This window comes from Phytophthora sojae, assembly GCF_000149755.1.
Source record: "Phytophthora sojae unplaced genomic scaffold PHYSOscaffold_8, whole genome shotgun sequence".
In the NCBI taxonomy this organism is placed as follows: Eukaryota; Oomycota; class Peronosporomycetes; order Peronosporales; family Peronosporaceae; genus Phytophthora; species Phytophthora sojae.
The window spans coordinates 2210643-2226728 of NW_009258122.1; the positions used below are offsets into that span (position 1 = coordinate 2210643).

At 59.4% G+C, this 16086-nt stretch overlaps 8 protein-coding genes across 8 annotated transcripts; 5 read left to right on the top strand and 3 right to left on the bottom strand.

Moving 5' to 3' along the window:
- Positions 1-503: 503 nt before the first annotated feature.
- On the bottom strand, positions 504-2241 carry PHYSODRAFT_563832 (hypothetical protein; the record flags this gene model as incomplete). The annotated part of the gene is made up of 6 exons (XM_009535492.1): positions 504-748; positions 847-1187; positions 1289-1390; positions 1454-1548; positions 1776-1840; positions 1921-2241. The coding sequence occupies 6 exons, from the start codon at positions 2239-2241 to the stop codon at positions 632-634; spliced, it is 1041 nt and encodes a 346-aa protein (XP_009533787.1). The 3' UTR covers positions 504-631.
- A 769-nt stretch (positions 2242-3010) lies between these two features.
- Positions 3011-4506, top strand: PHYSODRAFT_548747 (hypothetical protein). The gene is made up of 7 exons (XM_009535493.1): positions 3011-3151; positions 3238-3302; positions 3371-3467; positions 3542-3596; positions 3681-3782; positions 3861-4201; positions 4300-4506. Exons 1-7 carry the CDS (start codon positions 3056-3058, stop codon positions 4414-4416), a joined length of 873 nt encoding a protein of 290 aa, XP_009533788.1. The 5' UTR covers positions 3011-3055; the 3' UTR covers positions 4417-4506.
- A 375-nt stretch (positions 4507-4881) lies between these two features.
- On the top strand, positions 4882-6297 carry PHYSODRAFT_352430 (hypothetical protein; the record flags this gene model as incomplete). The annotated part of the gene is made up of 4 exons (XM_009535494.1): positions 4882-5190; positions 5255-5375; positions 5588-5730; positions 5815-6297. 4 exons carry the CDS (start codon positions 4882-4884, stop codon positions 6190-6192), a joined length of 951 nt encoding a protein of 316 aa, XP_009533789.1. The 3' UTR covers positions 6193-6297.
- Positions 6298-6395: 98 nt separating this feature from the next.
- Positions 6396-7027, top strand: PHYSODRAFT_317994 (hypothetical protein; the record flags this gene model as incomplete). The annotated part of the gene is made up of 4 exons (XM_009535495.1): positions 6396-6456; positions 6545-6740; positions 6821-6881; positions 6956-7027. 4 exons carry the CDS (start codon positions 6396-6398, stop codon positions 7025-7027), a joined length of 390 nt encoding a protein of 129 aa, XP_009533790.1.
- A 115-nt stretch (positions 7028-7142) lies between these two features.
- On the bottom strand, positions 7143-9038 carry PHYSODRAFT_317995 (hypothetical protein; the record flags this gene model as incomplete). Its single annotated transcript, XM_009535496.1, has 2 exons — positions 7143-8687; positions 8790-9038. The coding sequence occupies 2 exons, from the start codon at positions 9036-9038 to the stop codon at positions 7143-7145; spliced, it is 1794 nt and encodes a 597-aa protein (XP_009533791.1).
- Positions 9039-9738: 700 nt separating this feature from the next.
- On the bottom strand, positions 9739-10256 carry PHYSODRAFT_264733 (hypothetical protein; the record flags this gene model as incomplete). The annotated part of the gene is made up of 2 exons (XM_009535497.1): positions 9739-10168; positions 10246-10256. The coding sequence occupies 2 exons, from the start codon at positions 10254-10256 to the stop codon at positions 9739-9741; spliced, it is 441 nt and encodes a 146-aa protein (XP_009533792.1).
- Positions 10257-10586: 330 nt separating this feature from the next.
- Positions 10587-12041, top strand: PHYSODRAFT_337810 (hypothetical protein; the record flags this gene model as incomplete). Its single annotated transcript, XM_009535498.1, has 2 exons — positions 10587-11374; positions 11423-12041. The coding sequence occupies 2 exons, from the start codon at positions 10587-10589 to the stop codon at positions 12039-12041; spliced, it is 1407 nt and encodes a 468-aa protein (XP_009533793.1).
- Positions 12042-12495: 454 nt separating this feature from the next.
- Positions 12496-16038, top strand: PHYSODRAFT_317996 (hypothetical protein; the record flags this gene model as incomplete). Its single annotated transcript, XM_009535499.1, has 6 exons — positions 12496-12612; positions 12679-13281; positions 13360-13758; positions 13840-13972; positions 14045-14088; positions 14161-16038. 6 exons carry the CDS (start codon positions 12496-12498, stop codon positions 16036-16038), a joined length of 3174 nt encoding a protein of 1057 aa, XP_009533794.1.
- Positions 16039-16086: the final 48 nt, after the last annotated feature.

The window sequence follows — 16086 nt, forward strand, 5'->3', positions numbered from 1 at the left end:
CCTAAACAGCAGAGCTCCATGTCGGACGATTCCACGCCTCTGACAGCGCTTTTGACGCTCGCTGTGGCAAAAGCTGGCGGTTCCGGTTCCTTCCGGGAGAAGCTTCAGGCGCACCATGCGTCGGAGGAAGAGCAGCAGACCCAGTCCATGATGTATGCGGCGCGCATGACGTATTTGAGCAATTCCGACCAGCACTCGCCTGACCCGATGTTCCTGACGCGCAAGCAAGCTCAGAAGATGGCGCAGCACCAACAGGACAGTGTGAAGGTGCCACTCAAGCGACTGGAGACCCGGAAGATCAACACGGCGAGCAACGCCAACGGGCCTACGATCATCAGCTGGAAGAAGGGCAAAGCGGCCATGGCAGCGCTGGAAAAGCGGCAGACGTGGGAGCCTCGGTTCCAGGCTGGCTGCCATTTCTACGAGTGCGTCGAGACAGGAGAGTGCCGAGTGTTCCCGGAAGGATTGCTAGAGCCCCTCGCCGACGATGAAGACGAAGCTGATGGTAGTGACGGAGACGATCCGCCGTTCCCTGAAAGCTTTGCATTTCTAAACGAGTCGAGCAAGTAGATCGCACTAACAAACGCGTCTTACCTGCTCGTGCGTCTCGAGAGCTAAGTACATGTGGGCCTTAGTAGACCTTCGTGACTTCCGAATGTGCCGCCGCGTCGTCGGTTTCTTCCCCAGACTTCTCGCTGAATTCGTTGGCGACCATGTCGTGCAGCTTCTGGGTCTCCTCTTTCGACATCTGCGTGTTCACCACCACAAGCACAGGCACGGTTAGTTAACCCCCACAGGATGCAACCAGCCCCATCACTCAATAGCTACAGCTAGCCACTGACTGACCTTGTACGGAGAGTACGCCTCGCTTGAGAATCGGCCGCTCTCAACGTCATCGCGGTAGTTCTCGAGCCCAATGCGGATCTGCTCACCGACGTCCGCGTACCGCTTGCAGAACTTGGGGACGAACTGGGCGTGGTGCGGGTGCTGCAGCATCCCCAGCAGGTCGTGGAAGACCAGCACTTGGCCATCCGTCTCGGGGCCGGCGCCGATGCCGATGGTCGGGATCTTGAGCAGCTCCGTCACGGCCTTGGCGACCGCGGATGGGACGCACTCTAGGACGACAGCAAACGCACCAGCCTTCTGCACTGCCAGCGCGTCCTCAATGATCATCCGCGCTTGGGCGGCTGCGAGTAGCAAGGGTAATTATCGATACATTCATAATGGTTGCCAGCAGGCATATCGATCAGTAGGTGAGTATCAAGGGCGTGATGCAAGCGCTTCCAACCCGTGCGTCCCTGTGCGCGGAATCCCCCCAACACGCTAATGTGCTGCGGACGGAGGCCGATGTGGCCCATGACAGCGATACCTCCATCGACGATGGTCTTGACTGGATGCGCCAAGTGTTCACAACTGCACAGTTAGCAGCGATAATCGAGAGGCATGCACCGACAGACCGAAGCAACATGCTTACTCGTTTCGGCTCGCTCCTTGCCTCCTTCGATCTTCACACAATCAGCACCGCCTTCCTGCAATGCAAGCACGACTCTTTTCAGACCCACCTCGTCGAGCCGAAGACCGCAACCATCACTTGGTACAGTACCTTCAACAACCGCTGCGCGTTCTTAAGCGCTTCGAACGGCGTTCCCTCGCACGTACCGAACGGCATGTCCGTGATCACCAGCGGGCGGTTGGCTCCACTATCACCACCCCAACAGCCACATCCACGTCAAACCGCAATCCTCCCCAAAGCTTTAAAACCCCTGCGCACTCACCGCTTCACCGCCTGCGTGTGGTGGATCATGTCCTCCAGCGTCACTGGCAGCGTCGTGTCCATGCCCTGCAACAGACACCAAGGTCAGTGCCACAACTCTCTCTCTCGTTCCTCTTCTCGTCTCTCCAGTTGGCAGCGGTTCGTACCAGCTCCACCATGCCCAGCGAGTCTCCGACCAGCAGGATGTCGAAGCCCGCCAAGTCCACGTGCACCGCCGAGGGGTAGTCGTAGGCCGTGACCATCGTGATGGGCTTCTTCTTGCGCTTGAAGATGCCGATGTCGACCGTCGAGACCTTGCGGCGCTCCAGCAGCTTGAGCGTGCGCGCGGCCGCCTCAGCGTTGTACGTCGAGGAGGAGGAGGACGACGACGATGACGAGGAGCTGAAGAGCTGCGCGGTCGAAGCAACGGCCCGCGCGCGGTGCACCAGCGCTGGGCGGCGGATCGCGGCGGTCACGGAGCGCATCATGTTGCGCTCGACACGTTGACGAAAAAGACAAAGTGAGCCGATCGCTGGGGGCTTCAAGCACCCGCGTAAGTACGAACCATGGGCGCGACGACGGCGGCTTCAAGTAATCAAGCGCATGACGCTTTCGCGCTGGGATTGCAAGGAGTGGGGACGTCGACGTGGGTGGAGCAGACGGATGCAGTGACGCATGGCGCTGCACCGTGCGTGGACGCTCGATGAAGTATACAGTCACGGCAAATCCACGAGTTTGGGGATGAATTTGAAGCTCACAACAAGTCCCCGGTGTGTATATTCAACAATTTATTATAACACATTGCATTGGCACGGGCGGGGTCGTGGCATGACGTTGCATTTCGGGGATTGGTAATTCTCTTACCCGAGTCTTCTGGGGCTGGAGAGCTTCCCAGTCTGCAAGGCAAGCCCGAAAGTGTGATCAATGATGACAAGCCCTTGCCATCTAATCCGATCATTCATCTAATCACGCGTTCATCGCGATCATGCGCTTCACTCTTCACTCTTCATCGTGAGTCATCCCTTGTGTTTCGAACCGAGAGTACAGTACCCGCTCATGCTCACTTCTGCTTTTAACCTCTTCACGCCAAGCTCCACCCACAGTGACGATGCTGCGCGCTGCAACCCGCAACCCCAGACCCTCGGCCCGCCGTCTACGCTGCAAGGCTCTTCAGCAGCGACTCAGCATCCTCGTCGTCGTATAGTGCCGAGTCGGCCGCGCGCACGCTCAAGCTGGAGCGCCGCAAGGTCTCGACGGTCGGTCGACATCGGCATCTTCAAGCGCAAGAAGAAGCCCATCACGATGGTCACGGCCTACGACTACCCCTCGGCGGTGCACGTGGACTTGGCGGGCTTCGACGTCCTGCTGGTCGGAGACTCGCTGGGCATGGTGGAGCTGGTACGGTAGTCTACGTTGCTTAGTGCTTCATGAGCGAAGTTGCAGCCCAGAGCATGAACTGAATTACTTGTTGCCGTTTGTTGTAGGGTCTGGACACGACACTCGCCGTGACGTTGGAAGATATGATCCACCACACTAAAGCGGTGAAGCGGTATGCTTGATATGCCGTGGTAGGTCAGACTCCGGTTCATTTTAATAACTTCTGTGTGCGCGAACCAGTGGCGCAACCCGCCCGCTGGTGATCACGGGCATGCCGTTCGGTACGTGCGAGGGAACGCCGTTCGAAGCGCTTAAGAATGCACAGCGGGTGTTAAAGGTAGTGTACCAAGTGATGGTTGCGGTCTTCGGCTCGACGAGGTGGGTCTGAAAAGAGTTGTGTTTGCATTGCAGGAAGGCGGTGCTGATTGTGTGAAGATCGAAGGAGGCAAGGAGCGAGCCGAAACGAGTAAGCATGTTGCTTCGGTCTGTCGGAGCATGCCTCTCGATTATCGCTACTAACTGTGCAGTTGTGAACACTTGGCGCATCCAGTCAAGACCATCGTCGATGGAGGTATCGCTGCCATGGGCCACATCGGCCTCCGTCCGCAGCACATTAGCGTGTTGGGAGGCTTCCGCGCACAGGGACGCACAGGTACATTACGCCACCTGCTACCATCCGATACACCTGCCGACTAACTAAACACCGGATGATGAACCTTCCCACTTCCAGCCGCTCAAGCGCGGATGATCATTGAGGACGCGCTGGCAGTGCAGAAGGCTGGTGCGTTTGCTGTCGTCCTAGAGTGCGTCCCATCCGCGGTCGCCAAGGCCGTGACGGAGCTGCTCAAGATCCCGACCATCGGCATCGGCGCCGGCCCCGAGACGGATGGCCAAGTGCTGGTCTTCCACGACCTGCTGGGGATGCTGCAGCACCCGCACCACGCCCAGTTCGTCCCCAAGTTCTGCAAGCGGTACGCGGACGTCGGTGAGCAGATCCGCATTGGGCTCGAGAACTACCGCGATGACGTTGAGAGCGGCCGATTCTCAAGCGAGGCGTACTCTCCGTACAAGGTCAGTCAGTGGCTAGCTGTAGCTATTGAGTGATGGGGCTGGTTGCATCCTGTGGGGGTTAACTAACCGTGCCTGTGCTTGTGGTGGTGAACACGCAGATGTCGAAAGAGGAGACCCAGAAGCTGCACGACATGGTCGCCAACGAATTCAGCGAGAAGTCTGGGGAAGAAACCGACGACGCGGCGGCACATTCGGAAGTCACGAAGGTCTACTAAGGCCCACATGTACTTAGCTCTCGAGACGCACGAGCAGGTGAGACACGTTTGTTAGTGCGATCTACTTGCTCGACTCGTTTAGAAATACACGCAGGCTGTCACCAAGGCAATATGCATAGCATATTGACGTGAGCCTTTCGTGACTCCTAACTTCCACGGTCACATCAAGCATCTTTCGGCTTCAACTTTGAGCATTTGGTTAACGCCATGTACACTAACGCTGAGTGCGTTTTAAGCTGGTTGCCATTTCTACGAGTGCGTCGAGACAGGAGAGTGCTGAGTGTTCCCGGAAGGAGCGCTATAGCCCCTCGCCGTCTTCATCGTCGGCGAGGGGCTCTAGCGCTCCTTCATGGTAGTGACGGACGTTCCCTGAAAGCTTTGCATTTCTAAACGAGTCGAGAGAAATCTTCAGAGGCGACGCTTGGCTCGATCCGTCGGAGCCACCGCATATTCAACAAGCTGACCATGAGAAGCATCGACCTCGAGGATTGGGAAGACGACGAGCCGCCGATGCTGGGCGAGGCCGACAAGCTGGAGACAGACAACCAAGCAGCTGATCCCTCAACGCAACCGCAGGAATCTAGCGTCATGGATGAGATGCTGGCCGTCGCTCAGCGCGCCAAAGAGGACAAGCGCAAGCAGCAAGAAAGCGAGCGCAACCGCAAATCTTTCGGCCAGGGGCTGAAGAAGGGCTTCTTCAACACAAAACCCAAGCCCACCAAAGTGAAGACGGCACAGCGTACATCAGTTCTGGAGCCAACTCGGCAGCAAGCGGTACGGTTAAAGGCTCAAGGGGGATGCGATCCGTGCAACACTAATGTTTATCTGCTGAATACAGCGAGACGAGCGCCTGTTGATCGTCAAAGAGAAGCAAGAAGAAGCTACGGCGACCAGCCCAATGTTCGTGTTCCCAGAAGTGCAGGAGGCCATGAAGAGCATGAACCAGCTAGACCCTAAAGGTTTGGATCGCGGCACGAGCCCGGCGTCTTGTATTTAACTACAAACTCTAACTCGTAGTTCTGTGCTCGCATTTTCCAGAGTGGATGAACGAGCGGTTTTTTGAAAAACTCGCTCGCAATCCAAGGCTTGCTCAGGGTATGTTCGCATGTTGATCCTTGGAGGGCTATCGATAATTGGCGGCCTGTTTAACGTCTGGATCTGTTCATGCCAGCATTGCAAAACCCGGCCTTCACGACGGCGATAGCCGAGATGCAGCAGGACCCTCAAGCTGCTGTGCTGAAATACCAAAAGGATCCAGCAGTGTCGACGATGTTGCGGGACTTCATGGAGTTTCTTGGGAACCATTTTGAAGAGGTGGGTCTAGTGTCCATGTGGCTGTGGTACTGCGACCCGAAGAGGACTCTTAATTCTCACGACGAGTTGCTTGCTGTCTGATAGCTGGGCGCTTCGGAGGAGGCTGCTTCACCGCAAAGTTCAGCAACACAACACCAGCCAGCAGTCGGGAGAGACCTCCGTGTGTATAACAGCAACCAGACGCCTCCAGCAGCTTCAACGCCCCCGGCCATCGTCGACCTGGACGAGACGCGACGCCAGGTCATTGCCGGAATGCAGCGCACTCCCGAGGAAGAGGAGCAAGTGCAGCGCATCTTGGAGAACCCGGAGCTGCTGGCGGCCCTCTCGGACGGGACCTTGATGCAGCGTCTGCACGCGTGCCAGCAGTCGCCCAGCGAGTTGCAGCGCCTTGCGCAGGACCCCGGGCTGGGCCCCAAGCTGCGGCTGCTGGTGCAGCACAACATGGTGCAGTTTGCCTCGTAGCTCAGCTGTTCCACTTCAAGTAATACTTCAACTGCTTTGCAGCTGAGCGCGATCCTGGGAGTAGATAGCCATCTAAACCGCAACAAATTCAAATTCAAATACTTCAACTGCTTGAACCCCACTATCAAACGGAATACACATGCGTTCCCATGGGATTTTATTCGAGTGACCGGTATTTTATATTGGTGGATCGAGGCGTGAAGATGGCGGAGCTCAAGGACCAGGTCGAGGCGGAGATGACGCGCTACCGGGCGCTGCAGGACGGTGCGTGCGCGCGTAGGCGCGGAGTGCGCCTCGACTCGCAGCGGGACTGAACTTGACTGATCTGGGGCGTGGGTGGCGTGCGGTGCAGAGGTGCAAGTGCTGGCGACGCAGCGGCAGACGTACGCGCAGCAGGCCAACGAGAACGACATGGTCAAGAAGGAGCTGGACCTGCTGGACGACGAGACCAAGGTCTACAAGCTCGTGGGCCCCGTGCTGCTCAAGCAGGACGTGGACGAGGCCAAGACCAACGTCAACAAGCGCCTCGAGTTCATCAACAACGAGCTGTACGGCACGAGCAGGAAGTTGTAGGCAGGAGGGACTCGGCCACAGACTAACGTGTTTGGTTGCGGTGTCCTGTGAGCAGGAGCAAGGTGAACTCCAAGATCGAGGCCAAGGAGAAGGAGGCCATCGGCATCCGGACCAACGTACGCAGTTATTGGCTATTGAGAGTGGGAAGTTGGGAGCTGACTTGCTTTGGTTGCTGTTGTGCCGGTCACAGATCTCGAACATGCAGATGGAGATGCAGAAGCGCGCCGCGGAGGCTGCCAAGGGCGCGGTCGCGGCACATTAGGACAGCAGACTCGGCGTATGGGGACGCGGCGTTGAGCTCTGGATGGAAAAACAACGACGTGCTTCTTTTGCTGTGAGCTGTGGGTCTTGCTTCGTGTATGTAAGGTGTCTAATATCTATAGCTCCAACGCCTCGAGAGAGTGCGATCTGGCGCCGAGCAGCTCGGACGGCACCAGCTCCGCGATCTCCTGCAGGGTGGTGCGGGCCACGGGCGTAGCGTGCAGAGTGTGACGGCCAGCATCGCGGACGCGCACCAGCACGTAGTCGCCTGGGGCGGCGTGGACGCTGTCTGAACTAACAGTGGGGAGGGGAAGGAACTGCGACGCCAGCTCGCCCGCATGCTTCGTGAAGGCGCGCAGCGAGCCCGGCATCGCCTGGTTGGGGAACACGCAGCGCTTGCTCGTGTCCGTGAGGCCCGTGAGCTTCGGGTCTTCGTCCGTGGAGCGCCGACTGGGGCCCTGCACGAGGACGATGTGCAGCCGGTCCGAGTCCTCGACGTAGTTCTTGCGCGTCACCACCTCGCTGAATGTGTCGATCACCTCGCGCAGCCGACGCAGCTTGTCCTCCTGGGGCACGTCGTCCTCCATGCGGTGGGCAGCGTGTGTACGAGCACGAATCGAGTACGCGAACATGAAAGCCTGGTCGTAGCACACCTGGCGCATCAGCGAGATGGTGTCGGCGTGCTCCTCCTCAGTCTCGCCGCAGAAGCCCGTGATGAAGTCGGAGGAGATGGCCACACCGGGGATGCGCGTACGCATGTTGTCCACTAGCGCCAGGTACGCCTCGCGCGAGTAGCCACGACGCATGCGCTCCAGCATCGTGGTGCTGCCGCTCTGAGCCGGCATGTGGATCTGCTTGCAGATGTTGGGGCGCTCGTTCACGAGGTCCAGCACTTCGTTCGGGAAGTCCTTCGGGTGGGGCGACGTGAAACGCAGTCGCATCTCCGGGTCCACGCGCGAGACTTCTTCCAGCAGGTCGGCGAAGCGGAAACCAGGCGCGTCGCGCGAGCGGAACATGTTGCTGAACCCCGCGGACGAGACGTAGCCGCGCCCCTTTTCGGCAGCGCCCTCCGACTTCTTGTCATGGTACGAGTTGACGTTCTGGCCCAGCAGCACCACCTCCTTCACGCCCTGGTCGCTCAGCGCGCGCACCTCGTCCACGATCGAGCTGATGACGCGACTGCGCTCGCGTCCGCGCGTGAAGGGCACAATGCAGTACGAGCACATGTTGTTGCAGCCACGCATGATGGACACAAAGGCCGACGGGCTGTGCGGGTCGGCGCGGACGGGCGCAATGTCGGCGTACGTCTCGTCCAGCGAGAGCTGCACGTTGACGGCCGCCTCGCCGCTGCCGTGCACGACGCGCAGCAGGTTGGGGATGTCGCGGTAGGCGTCGGGCCCCACCACCAGGTCCACCATCTTGTCGGACTCGAGCAGCTTGGTCTTGAGGCGCTCGGCCATGCAGCCCAGCACGCCCACGGTCTGCACCTTCTGCTTCTTGCGCAGCAGCTTGGCCTTGACCTGGCGCAGCGACTCGAGGCGGTTCCAGATCTTGGCCTCGGCGTTGTCGCGCACGGCGCACGTGTTGATGAGCACCACGTCGGCCGCGTCGGCCGAGGACGCGGGCGAGTAGCCGCCCTCCAGCAGGATGGCCCGCACGATCTCCGAGTCAGCCGAGTTCATCTGGCAGCCGTACGTCTCGATGAAGAAGGAGCAGACCCGCGCCTCCTGCGCCTGCTCCTCCAGCTCCTCCAGCGACCGCACGCTGCTGGGCGCCACCGGGAAGTTCATCTCGCTCGGCTCGCGCGCCGCCTCGGCCGTGCGCTGGTGGTCGTGCGACTGCGACTCGCGCAGGAAGTCGCCAAGGCCGGGACCGTCACGCGGCAGCCGCGAGCTTTGCACCTTCACCTTGGCCTGCGCATTGGCGCTGCTGGACTCGAAGCGAACGGCATTGGCCAGCGCGGCGAAGGCGCGCGAGCTGCTGCGAACGGCACGGCGTCTTGCGGCCAGCATTCTTGCTGTTGGTGGATGTGTGACCAGGACCAGCCAAAAAGGGTCCAGCATTTGCTAAACGAAATATTGATCTATCAAATTGTACAAAATATTTCAAGTTTTAAGAAAACTTTAAAGGTTAAAGATGCACATGGCGCATTGCCGCACGCGCGGCTCATTCTCGAACGTGCAGCGCGAGCAGCTCCACGCAGCGGTCGCCATGATTGCCGCCAATAATAATCCGAAGTTGCCGCCACAATCCTCTCGTATTTTACCGTAGATGAGCGAAAAAGAACATTAAATGTCGGTATTTTTCACCACTTATCGTCAATGTTGACAAAACACCAGCAACGTAACAATCTAAACTACATCGGCAAAGTTCACAAAAAGACTACGCAACTTAGGCTACGCAACATATCATAAGTTGCACTTTAGTGATAAGTTGATAAGTTGATAACTCAGCAAGAACCCCTGTGGAGTTCTCAACTTGAGAACTACAAATACACTTTACCATTTCTGGATCCAGTCATCCACTGCCAAGTTCACCAAAGGGAGTCCTCTTCATTTCGCTAACAAGTTTAGTTTGTAAGTTTTAGAGGGCTCTGGGGGCTCACCTCACCACACACATGCATATTGTAAAATGGACGCAGTTGAATCTATCGGGGCATCTACGCCAGGGCGGGGATGGCCTGCGGGTCGGTGTTGAACATCTCGTTGGGGTCTACTTGGTCTTGATCTTCTGCAGCTTGGCGAAGTTGCCGCCGCCGTACAGGAACTCGGCCATCTCGCTCACGGTCCAGCGCTCGTCGCGGTACGTCGTGAAGCCGCCGGGCACGCCGCCCTTGGCCTTGTAGGCGTCCACGAACTTGTAGAAGTTGGTGCGCATGGTGGTGATCGTGGTGTCGGCGAACTTGACGTCGAAGGACGGCGTGCGGATGTCCCAGCGGGTGAGGTGCAGGCGGTCGTCGTGCTTCCAGGCCGAGGCGTCGGCCGTGACGCCCTTGGCGTACTTGCCGCCCCAGATGTCCACGAAGCCAGAGGCCGTAGCGTCCGGGAGCGCGGGGGCGAACGCGGTGCTGGAGAAGAGCTGCCAGGCCGTCGAGTTGTCGAGCGGCGTGGAGATCTTCACGGTCGGGCAGGTCGTGATAAGCCTCGTCGGTTAGCCTATCTAATCGAGGTAAATCCCATCTACTGTACTACAGGGATGAAAGCCTTGTGGCATTCCTACCCGCTGGCCATGCGTTTGGATTCCAACTTGCGATGGGGATGATGAATCAAATCTGCTTGTCACGTCGCTGTGTCAACGCTGTTTTCACGGTTCTGGCCCGCTGGAACGCTTACTCCAGCCCAGCCTGCACCGGTAGAGCCTAGCTGTAATAGCGCCGTAGACACCCCGCACGACTTCACGGTTGGGAGAGCTCCCGATTGTGCTTGACTGCAATCTCTCGTGAGAACAGGCAACTCGAAGGGAACAAGCCCCATGACCCCCCGGCACAGAGATACATGTACTCACTTCCGCATTTGCCCTCCAGCACTCAAGTCCCCAACAACTCGAGACCAAGGCGAACCATGGTCGTGTCGATCTCCAGCGCCAGCCGCGCGATTTTCGCGCTCTGCTCCCTCATCGCCGCGCAGGCCGCCGCGGTCCCGGCTGACATCGGTCCGTGTCTCGACAAGGCCGGCATCGAGAACTCGGTGCCCAAGACCACGACCTGGACGATGGACATCCAGCCGTGGAACTCGCGCGTGAACCCCCAGCCTGCGGCTGTTGCGTTCCCCAAGACGGAGGCCCAGGTGTCGGCCGCGCTCAAGTGCGCCGCCGATGCCGGCGTCAAGGTCACCACGCTGGGCGGCAACCGCTCCTTCTCGAGCATGGGTTTCGGCCGCAACAACGGCGCCCTCGTCATGCACCTCAAGTACCTCAAGCACCTCAAGTACGACGCGTCCACTGGTCTGCTGTCGTACGGCGGCCCCGTCATGATCTCGGAGACCGCCAAGTACATGTGGGAGTTTAACCGCACTCTGCCCCACGGCCGCTACCCCGACGTCGGCATGACCGGTGTGGCCGCCTCGGGTTTCGGCACCCTCTCGCGTACCGCTGGCACAGTGCTGGACAACGTCGAGGCCGTGCGTGTGGCCCTGGCTAACGGCACCATCGTGGACGCCAGCGCCAAGCAGAACGCGGACCTGTACTGGGGCGTGCGCGGCGCTGCCAGCTCCATGGGCGTGGTGCTGGACTTCAAGATCAAGACGATCGAGCCTCCGTCGGAGCGCGTGACGAACTACACCATCGCCTTCAACTCGAGCGTCAAGCCGACCCAGCAGGACAACGTCAACGCCTTCCTCGGCACGCAGAAGTAGGCTCAGAGCGCCGACAACAACGACCTGCTCTCCATCCGCTTCAGCCTCAAGACCAGGTCCACGCTCCAGGGTTTATTCTACGGCTCGCCCGAGCAGGCCAAGACCGTGCTCGGCTCGCTCATGAAGAACCTGCCGGCCTCGATGATGCTCACCACGACCGACAACGACTTCTGGACGTCCGAGGCCATCTCGACCCCCGGCCTCGTGGAGGAGGCCATGTCCCCCCGCCGCTACTTCTACATCGCGTCGGTCACGATCCCCAGCTCCACGCCGCTCGACAACTCGACGGCCTGGCAGCTCTTCTCCAGCACCGCGTTCGCCCCCGCGCTCCCGGACGCTACGGCCTCTGGCTTCGTGGACATCTGGGGCGGCAAGTACGCCAAGGGCGTCACGGCCGACGCCTCGGCCTGGAAGCACGACGACCGCCTGCACCTCACCCGCTGGGACATCCGCACGCCGTCCTTCGACGTCAAGTTCGCCGACACCACGATCACCACCATGCGCACCAACTTCTACAAGTTCGTGGACGCCTACAAGGCCAAGGGCGGCGTGCCCGGCGGCTTCACGACGTACCGCGACGAGCGCTGGACCGTGAGCGAGATGGCCGAGTTCCTGTACGGCGGCGGCAACTTCGCCAAGCTGCAGAAGATCAAGACCAAGTAGACCCCAACGAGATGTTCAACACCGACCCGCAGGCCATCCCCGCCCTGGCGTAGATGCCCCGATAGATTCAACTGCGTCCATTTTACAATATGCATGTGTGTGGTGAGGTGAGCCCCCAGAGCCCTCTAAAACTTACAAACTAAACTTGTTAGCGAAATGAAGAGGACTCCCTTTGGTGAACTTGGCAGTGGATGACTGGATCCAGAAATGGTAAAGTGTATTTGTAGTTCTCAAGTTGAGAACTCCACAGGGGTTCTTGCTGAGTTATCAACTTATCAACTTATCACTAAAGTGCAACTTATGATATGTTGCGTAGCCTAAGTTGCGTAGTCTTTTTGTGAACTTTGCCGATGTAGTTTAGATTGTTACGTTGCTGGTGTTTTGTCAACTTTGACGATACGATAAAATACGAGAGGATTGTGGCGGTAACTTCGGATTATTATTGGCGGCAACCATGGCGACCGCTGCGTGGAGCTGCTCGCGCTGCACGTTCGAGAATGAGCCGCGCGTGCGGCAATGCGCCATGTGCATGGGCGCTCGGCCGGCCGCGACGCCTGTAAAGGCTCCCGCGGCGTCTCCAGCGCCGGCCAGCCGCTCGGCCAGTAAGAGGGCCAAGACCAAGACGCCGCCCGCCAAGTCGCCGTCGCCATCGCTGCTCTTCGGCGTCGGCAGCTCGGCGGAGAAGGAGCGGCAGCGCGTGCAGAAGAAGCTGCAGCAGCTCAAGGAGCTCGGCATCGAGCTGCCCGACGCCGACATGATGGCGCTGCTGCAGCGCAACTGCTTCAGCGTGCCCGGGGCCGCCTCCGAGTACTTCGAGCGCCTGGCCCAGCAGGAGTCGACCGGCGGCGGCGCCCAGCAGGACGAGGGGGCTAAGCGGAGACTGGAGCAGGCGCTGCAGAGACTGGAGCGCGTGGACGCGCAGGACCAGAGCTTCCAGGTGCTGGGCAAGACCACCATGCAGGCCTCGGTGAACCGCCAGGGCGTGGCGCTGCAGGTCGGGGACGAGCTGCTGCTGCAGGCCGAGAACGCCGGCAAGAAGCGGCTGCGACCCGGACTCTCCGCCGGCGCCTCGGCGTCTGGGGGCATCGTGAGGATCGCCACTCTGCAGCACTCGCAGATCGGGCGACTGGAGCGGAACCTCGAGATGCTGCTGCACCCGCTCATGAAGAGCGGGCTCGTGAAGCTCGGGGCCGTGTGCGAGACGCCCCCAGTGTCGTCGCACATGTTCGCGTCGTTCGATGTACGTGGTGTTTGATCGTGTTGGGTGTTGACGGGGCGCTACTGCACATGGTGCTGATACAGTATCGCGTTGATGCAGGTGACGGCGTTCGTGTACGTTAGCGTCAAGGCGTTCGACATGTTCAAGGAAGGCGACGCGAACTTCCACCTCTCCGACCATCTCTACAACCTGCTGCAGATGATCAACGGGGCTGAGGCGCCGTCGTTGGATGCGCTGGCTTCCCGTCCCTCTGCAGAGGCTGAAGATCCGTCGGCCAAGGTGAACCCGGAAGACCTTGACACCCTCTTTTCGGAGTGTGTTGGCGCAAACGACCTCCACAACTCAGCGGATGGATCGGACACGGACCCATCAGAGCACCTCCTGCAGTATCTGAATGCTATCGAGCTACGGGATCATCAAAAGCAGGCGCTGCGATGGATGCTGTGGCGCGAGAACCAGCTTAAAAGCGGCGTCAGCGAGCAAGAGAGTAACGACCCGGTAAGCAATCTCACTCCTGTCATAGTTTGCACTGCTTGTACTCTTCTGTTTCATGCTAACCACTTCCTTCATCTCTTTCAGATGTGGGAGGAACGCCACTTCCGGTCCAAGATCTCGTACTATGTAAACCCCTTCGAGAAAAGCGCCTCGCTGACTCGACCGGACCCTCCAGTTCCCTGTTTAGGCGGAATTCTAGCAGACGACATGGGAATGGGTAAGTTGTCGCCTCCGTGCGCTTGTCATGGCAACAAGTGCACAACTAACGAGTATATCTTGTTACATGCAGGCAAAACGATGATGATGCTTTCACTCATCGCATATCAAAAGCACGTTGGTGAAGAGAAAGATGCTGATAACAACACTGACTCATCTTCCCGGGACAAACGGAAAACGACTGGCAAGACGCTCGTCGTTTGCCCGCTGAGTTTGCTTCACCAGTGGAAAAACGAGGCACAAGAGCGCTTCCTCCCTAACACGCTGAGCGTTCACGTGTACTATGGCGACGATCGCGACAACGACACTGGGCTTAGTGCGGCATCTTTCAGCAAGAGCGACCTGCTACTCACCACGTACGGAGTGCTATCGGCAGAGTTCGAGAAGAACGGGGTCCTCACGACAGCGGAGTGGAACCGCGTCATTCTTGATGAGGCGCACAGCATCAAGAACAGGTCTACAGGCTACTTCAAGACGTGCTCTGCGATGAAAGCCACCCACCGCTGGTGTCTAACCGGCACTCCTATCCAGAACACACTCGACGACATGTTCTCTCTTCTCTGCTTTCTCCAGTACCAGCCCTGGTCTCGAGTGGCGTGGTGGAAGAGGGTGATCACGAAGCCGTATGAAGATGGTGACGATGTAAACGCGCTCGGTCGGCTGAAGGTGATTCTAACCCCAATTCTGCTTCGGCGCACCAAGCACTCGCGGGACAAGCAGGGCAAAATGATCGTTCAGCTTCCCCCGAAGCACGTCGACCTGGTCAAGCTCGAGTTCTCCCCGGACGAGCGAGCGTTCTACCAAGCTGTATACGACAAGAGCAGGGCCGAGTTCAACGGCTTCGTGGCCAGCGGCTCAGCAATGACAAGCTACGTCGCTATCTTCGCACTGTTGCTCCGACTTCGTCAAGCTTGCGACCACCCTCTGCTCGCGCTCGGGAAAGACGTCGAGCAAGCGATGCAGTCCGACGACAAGAGTACGAGCGCGACTACCACAGCCGCCTCGGCCAGGTCAGCGTTCCAGCCGCAGCACAACGAGAGCTCTGAGGCCTACTACCAGCAAATCGCCGCGCAGCTCCAAAAGGACATGAAGGCCAGCAACCGCACGCAGCTTCTGGAGAACGGGAGCGACGCCACGGACACAGAGAGCAGCAGCTCGGCTGGAGGCTTGACGGCGTCGTACATCCAGAGCGTGATAGCGCAGGTTGAAGATGGCCTGGAGTCGCAGGAGTGCCCGATTTGCTTGGACCCGCCGCAGAACGCCGTGCTGACTCCGTGCGCCCACGTGCTGTGCGACCAGTGCCTGCGCGACAGTCTAGCGAACGACCCGGAGAACGGCTGCCCCGTGTGTCGAACCGTGGTCGACATGGCGAAGGTGTTCAAGCTGCCGCCTCCTGCGGCCTCCAAAGCTCAGGAGGGGGACGGCAAGACGACGGACAGCCCCACGGACTCAGCCAGCGTTCCAGGGGACAGGCGACCTGCTGCTGCTGCTGACGATGACGGCACAGGCTTCGAGAGCGCCAAGCTGCAGCAGCTGCTGCGCGACCTGAAGGCCATCAAGCTGGAGAACGAGCGCGCCGAGTCGCCCGAGCAGAGGCGCAAGGTGGTGGTCTTCTCGCAGTGGACGTCCATGCTGGACATGGTGTCGCGGCTGCTGCAGCGCCACGGCTTCTCGCACTGCACGTTCAACGGCGCGCTCAACCAGGGGCAGCGCGAGCGCGTGCTGACCAAGTTCGCCAAGGACCCGAGCGTCGAGGTGCTGGTCATCAGCCTCAAGGCCGGCGGCGTGGGGCTCAACCTCACGTGCGCCTCCGTGGTGATCCTGCTGGACCCGTGGTGGAACCCGGGCGTGGAGGACCAGGCCGTGGACCGCGTGCACCGCCTCGGCCAGACGCAGGACGTGATCGTCAAGCGCTACGTGGTGAACGACACGGTGGAGGACATGATCCTGCAGCTGCAGCAGCGCAAGGAGAAGCTGGCCAAGCACGTGCTCGTGGTGGCCAAGGCGCACGACGAGCGGCGCAGCGAGCGCCTCAACCTCGACGACCTGCGCAGCTTCTTCCGGTAGATTAACTAGTTAGACCATTGACCATTGACCCCCAAAATGTAGCCATCT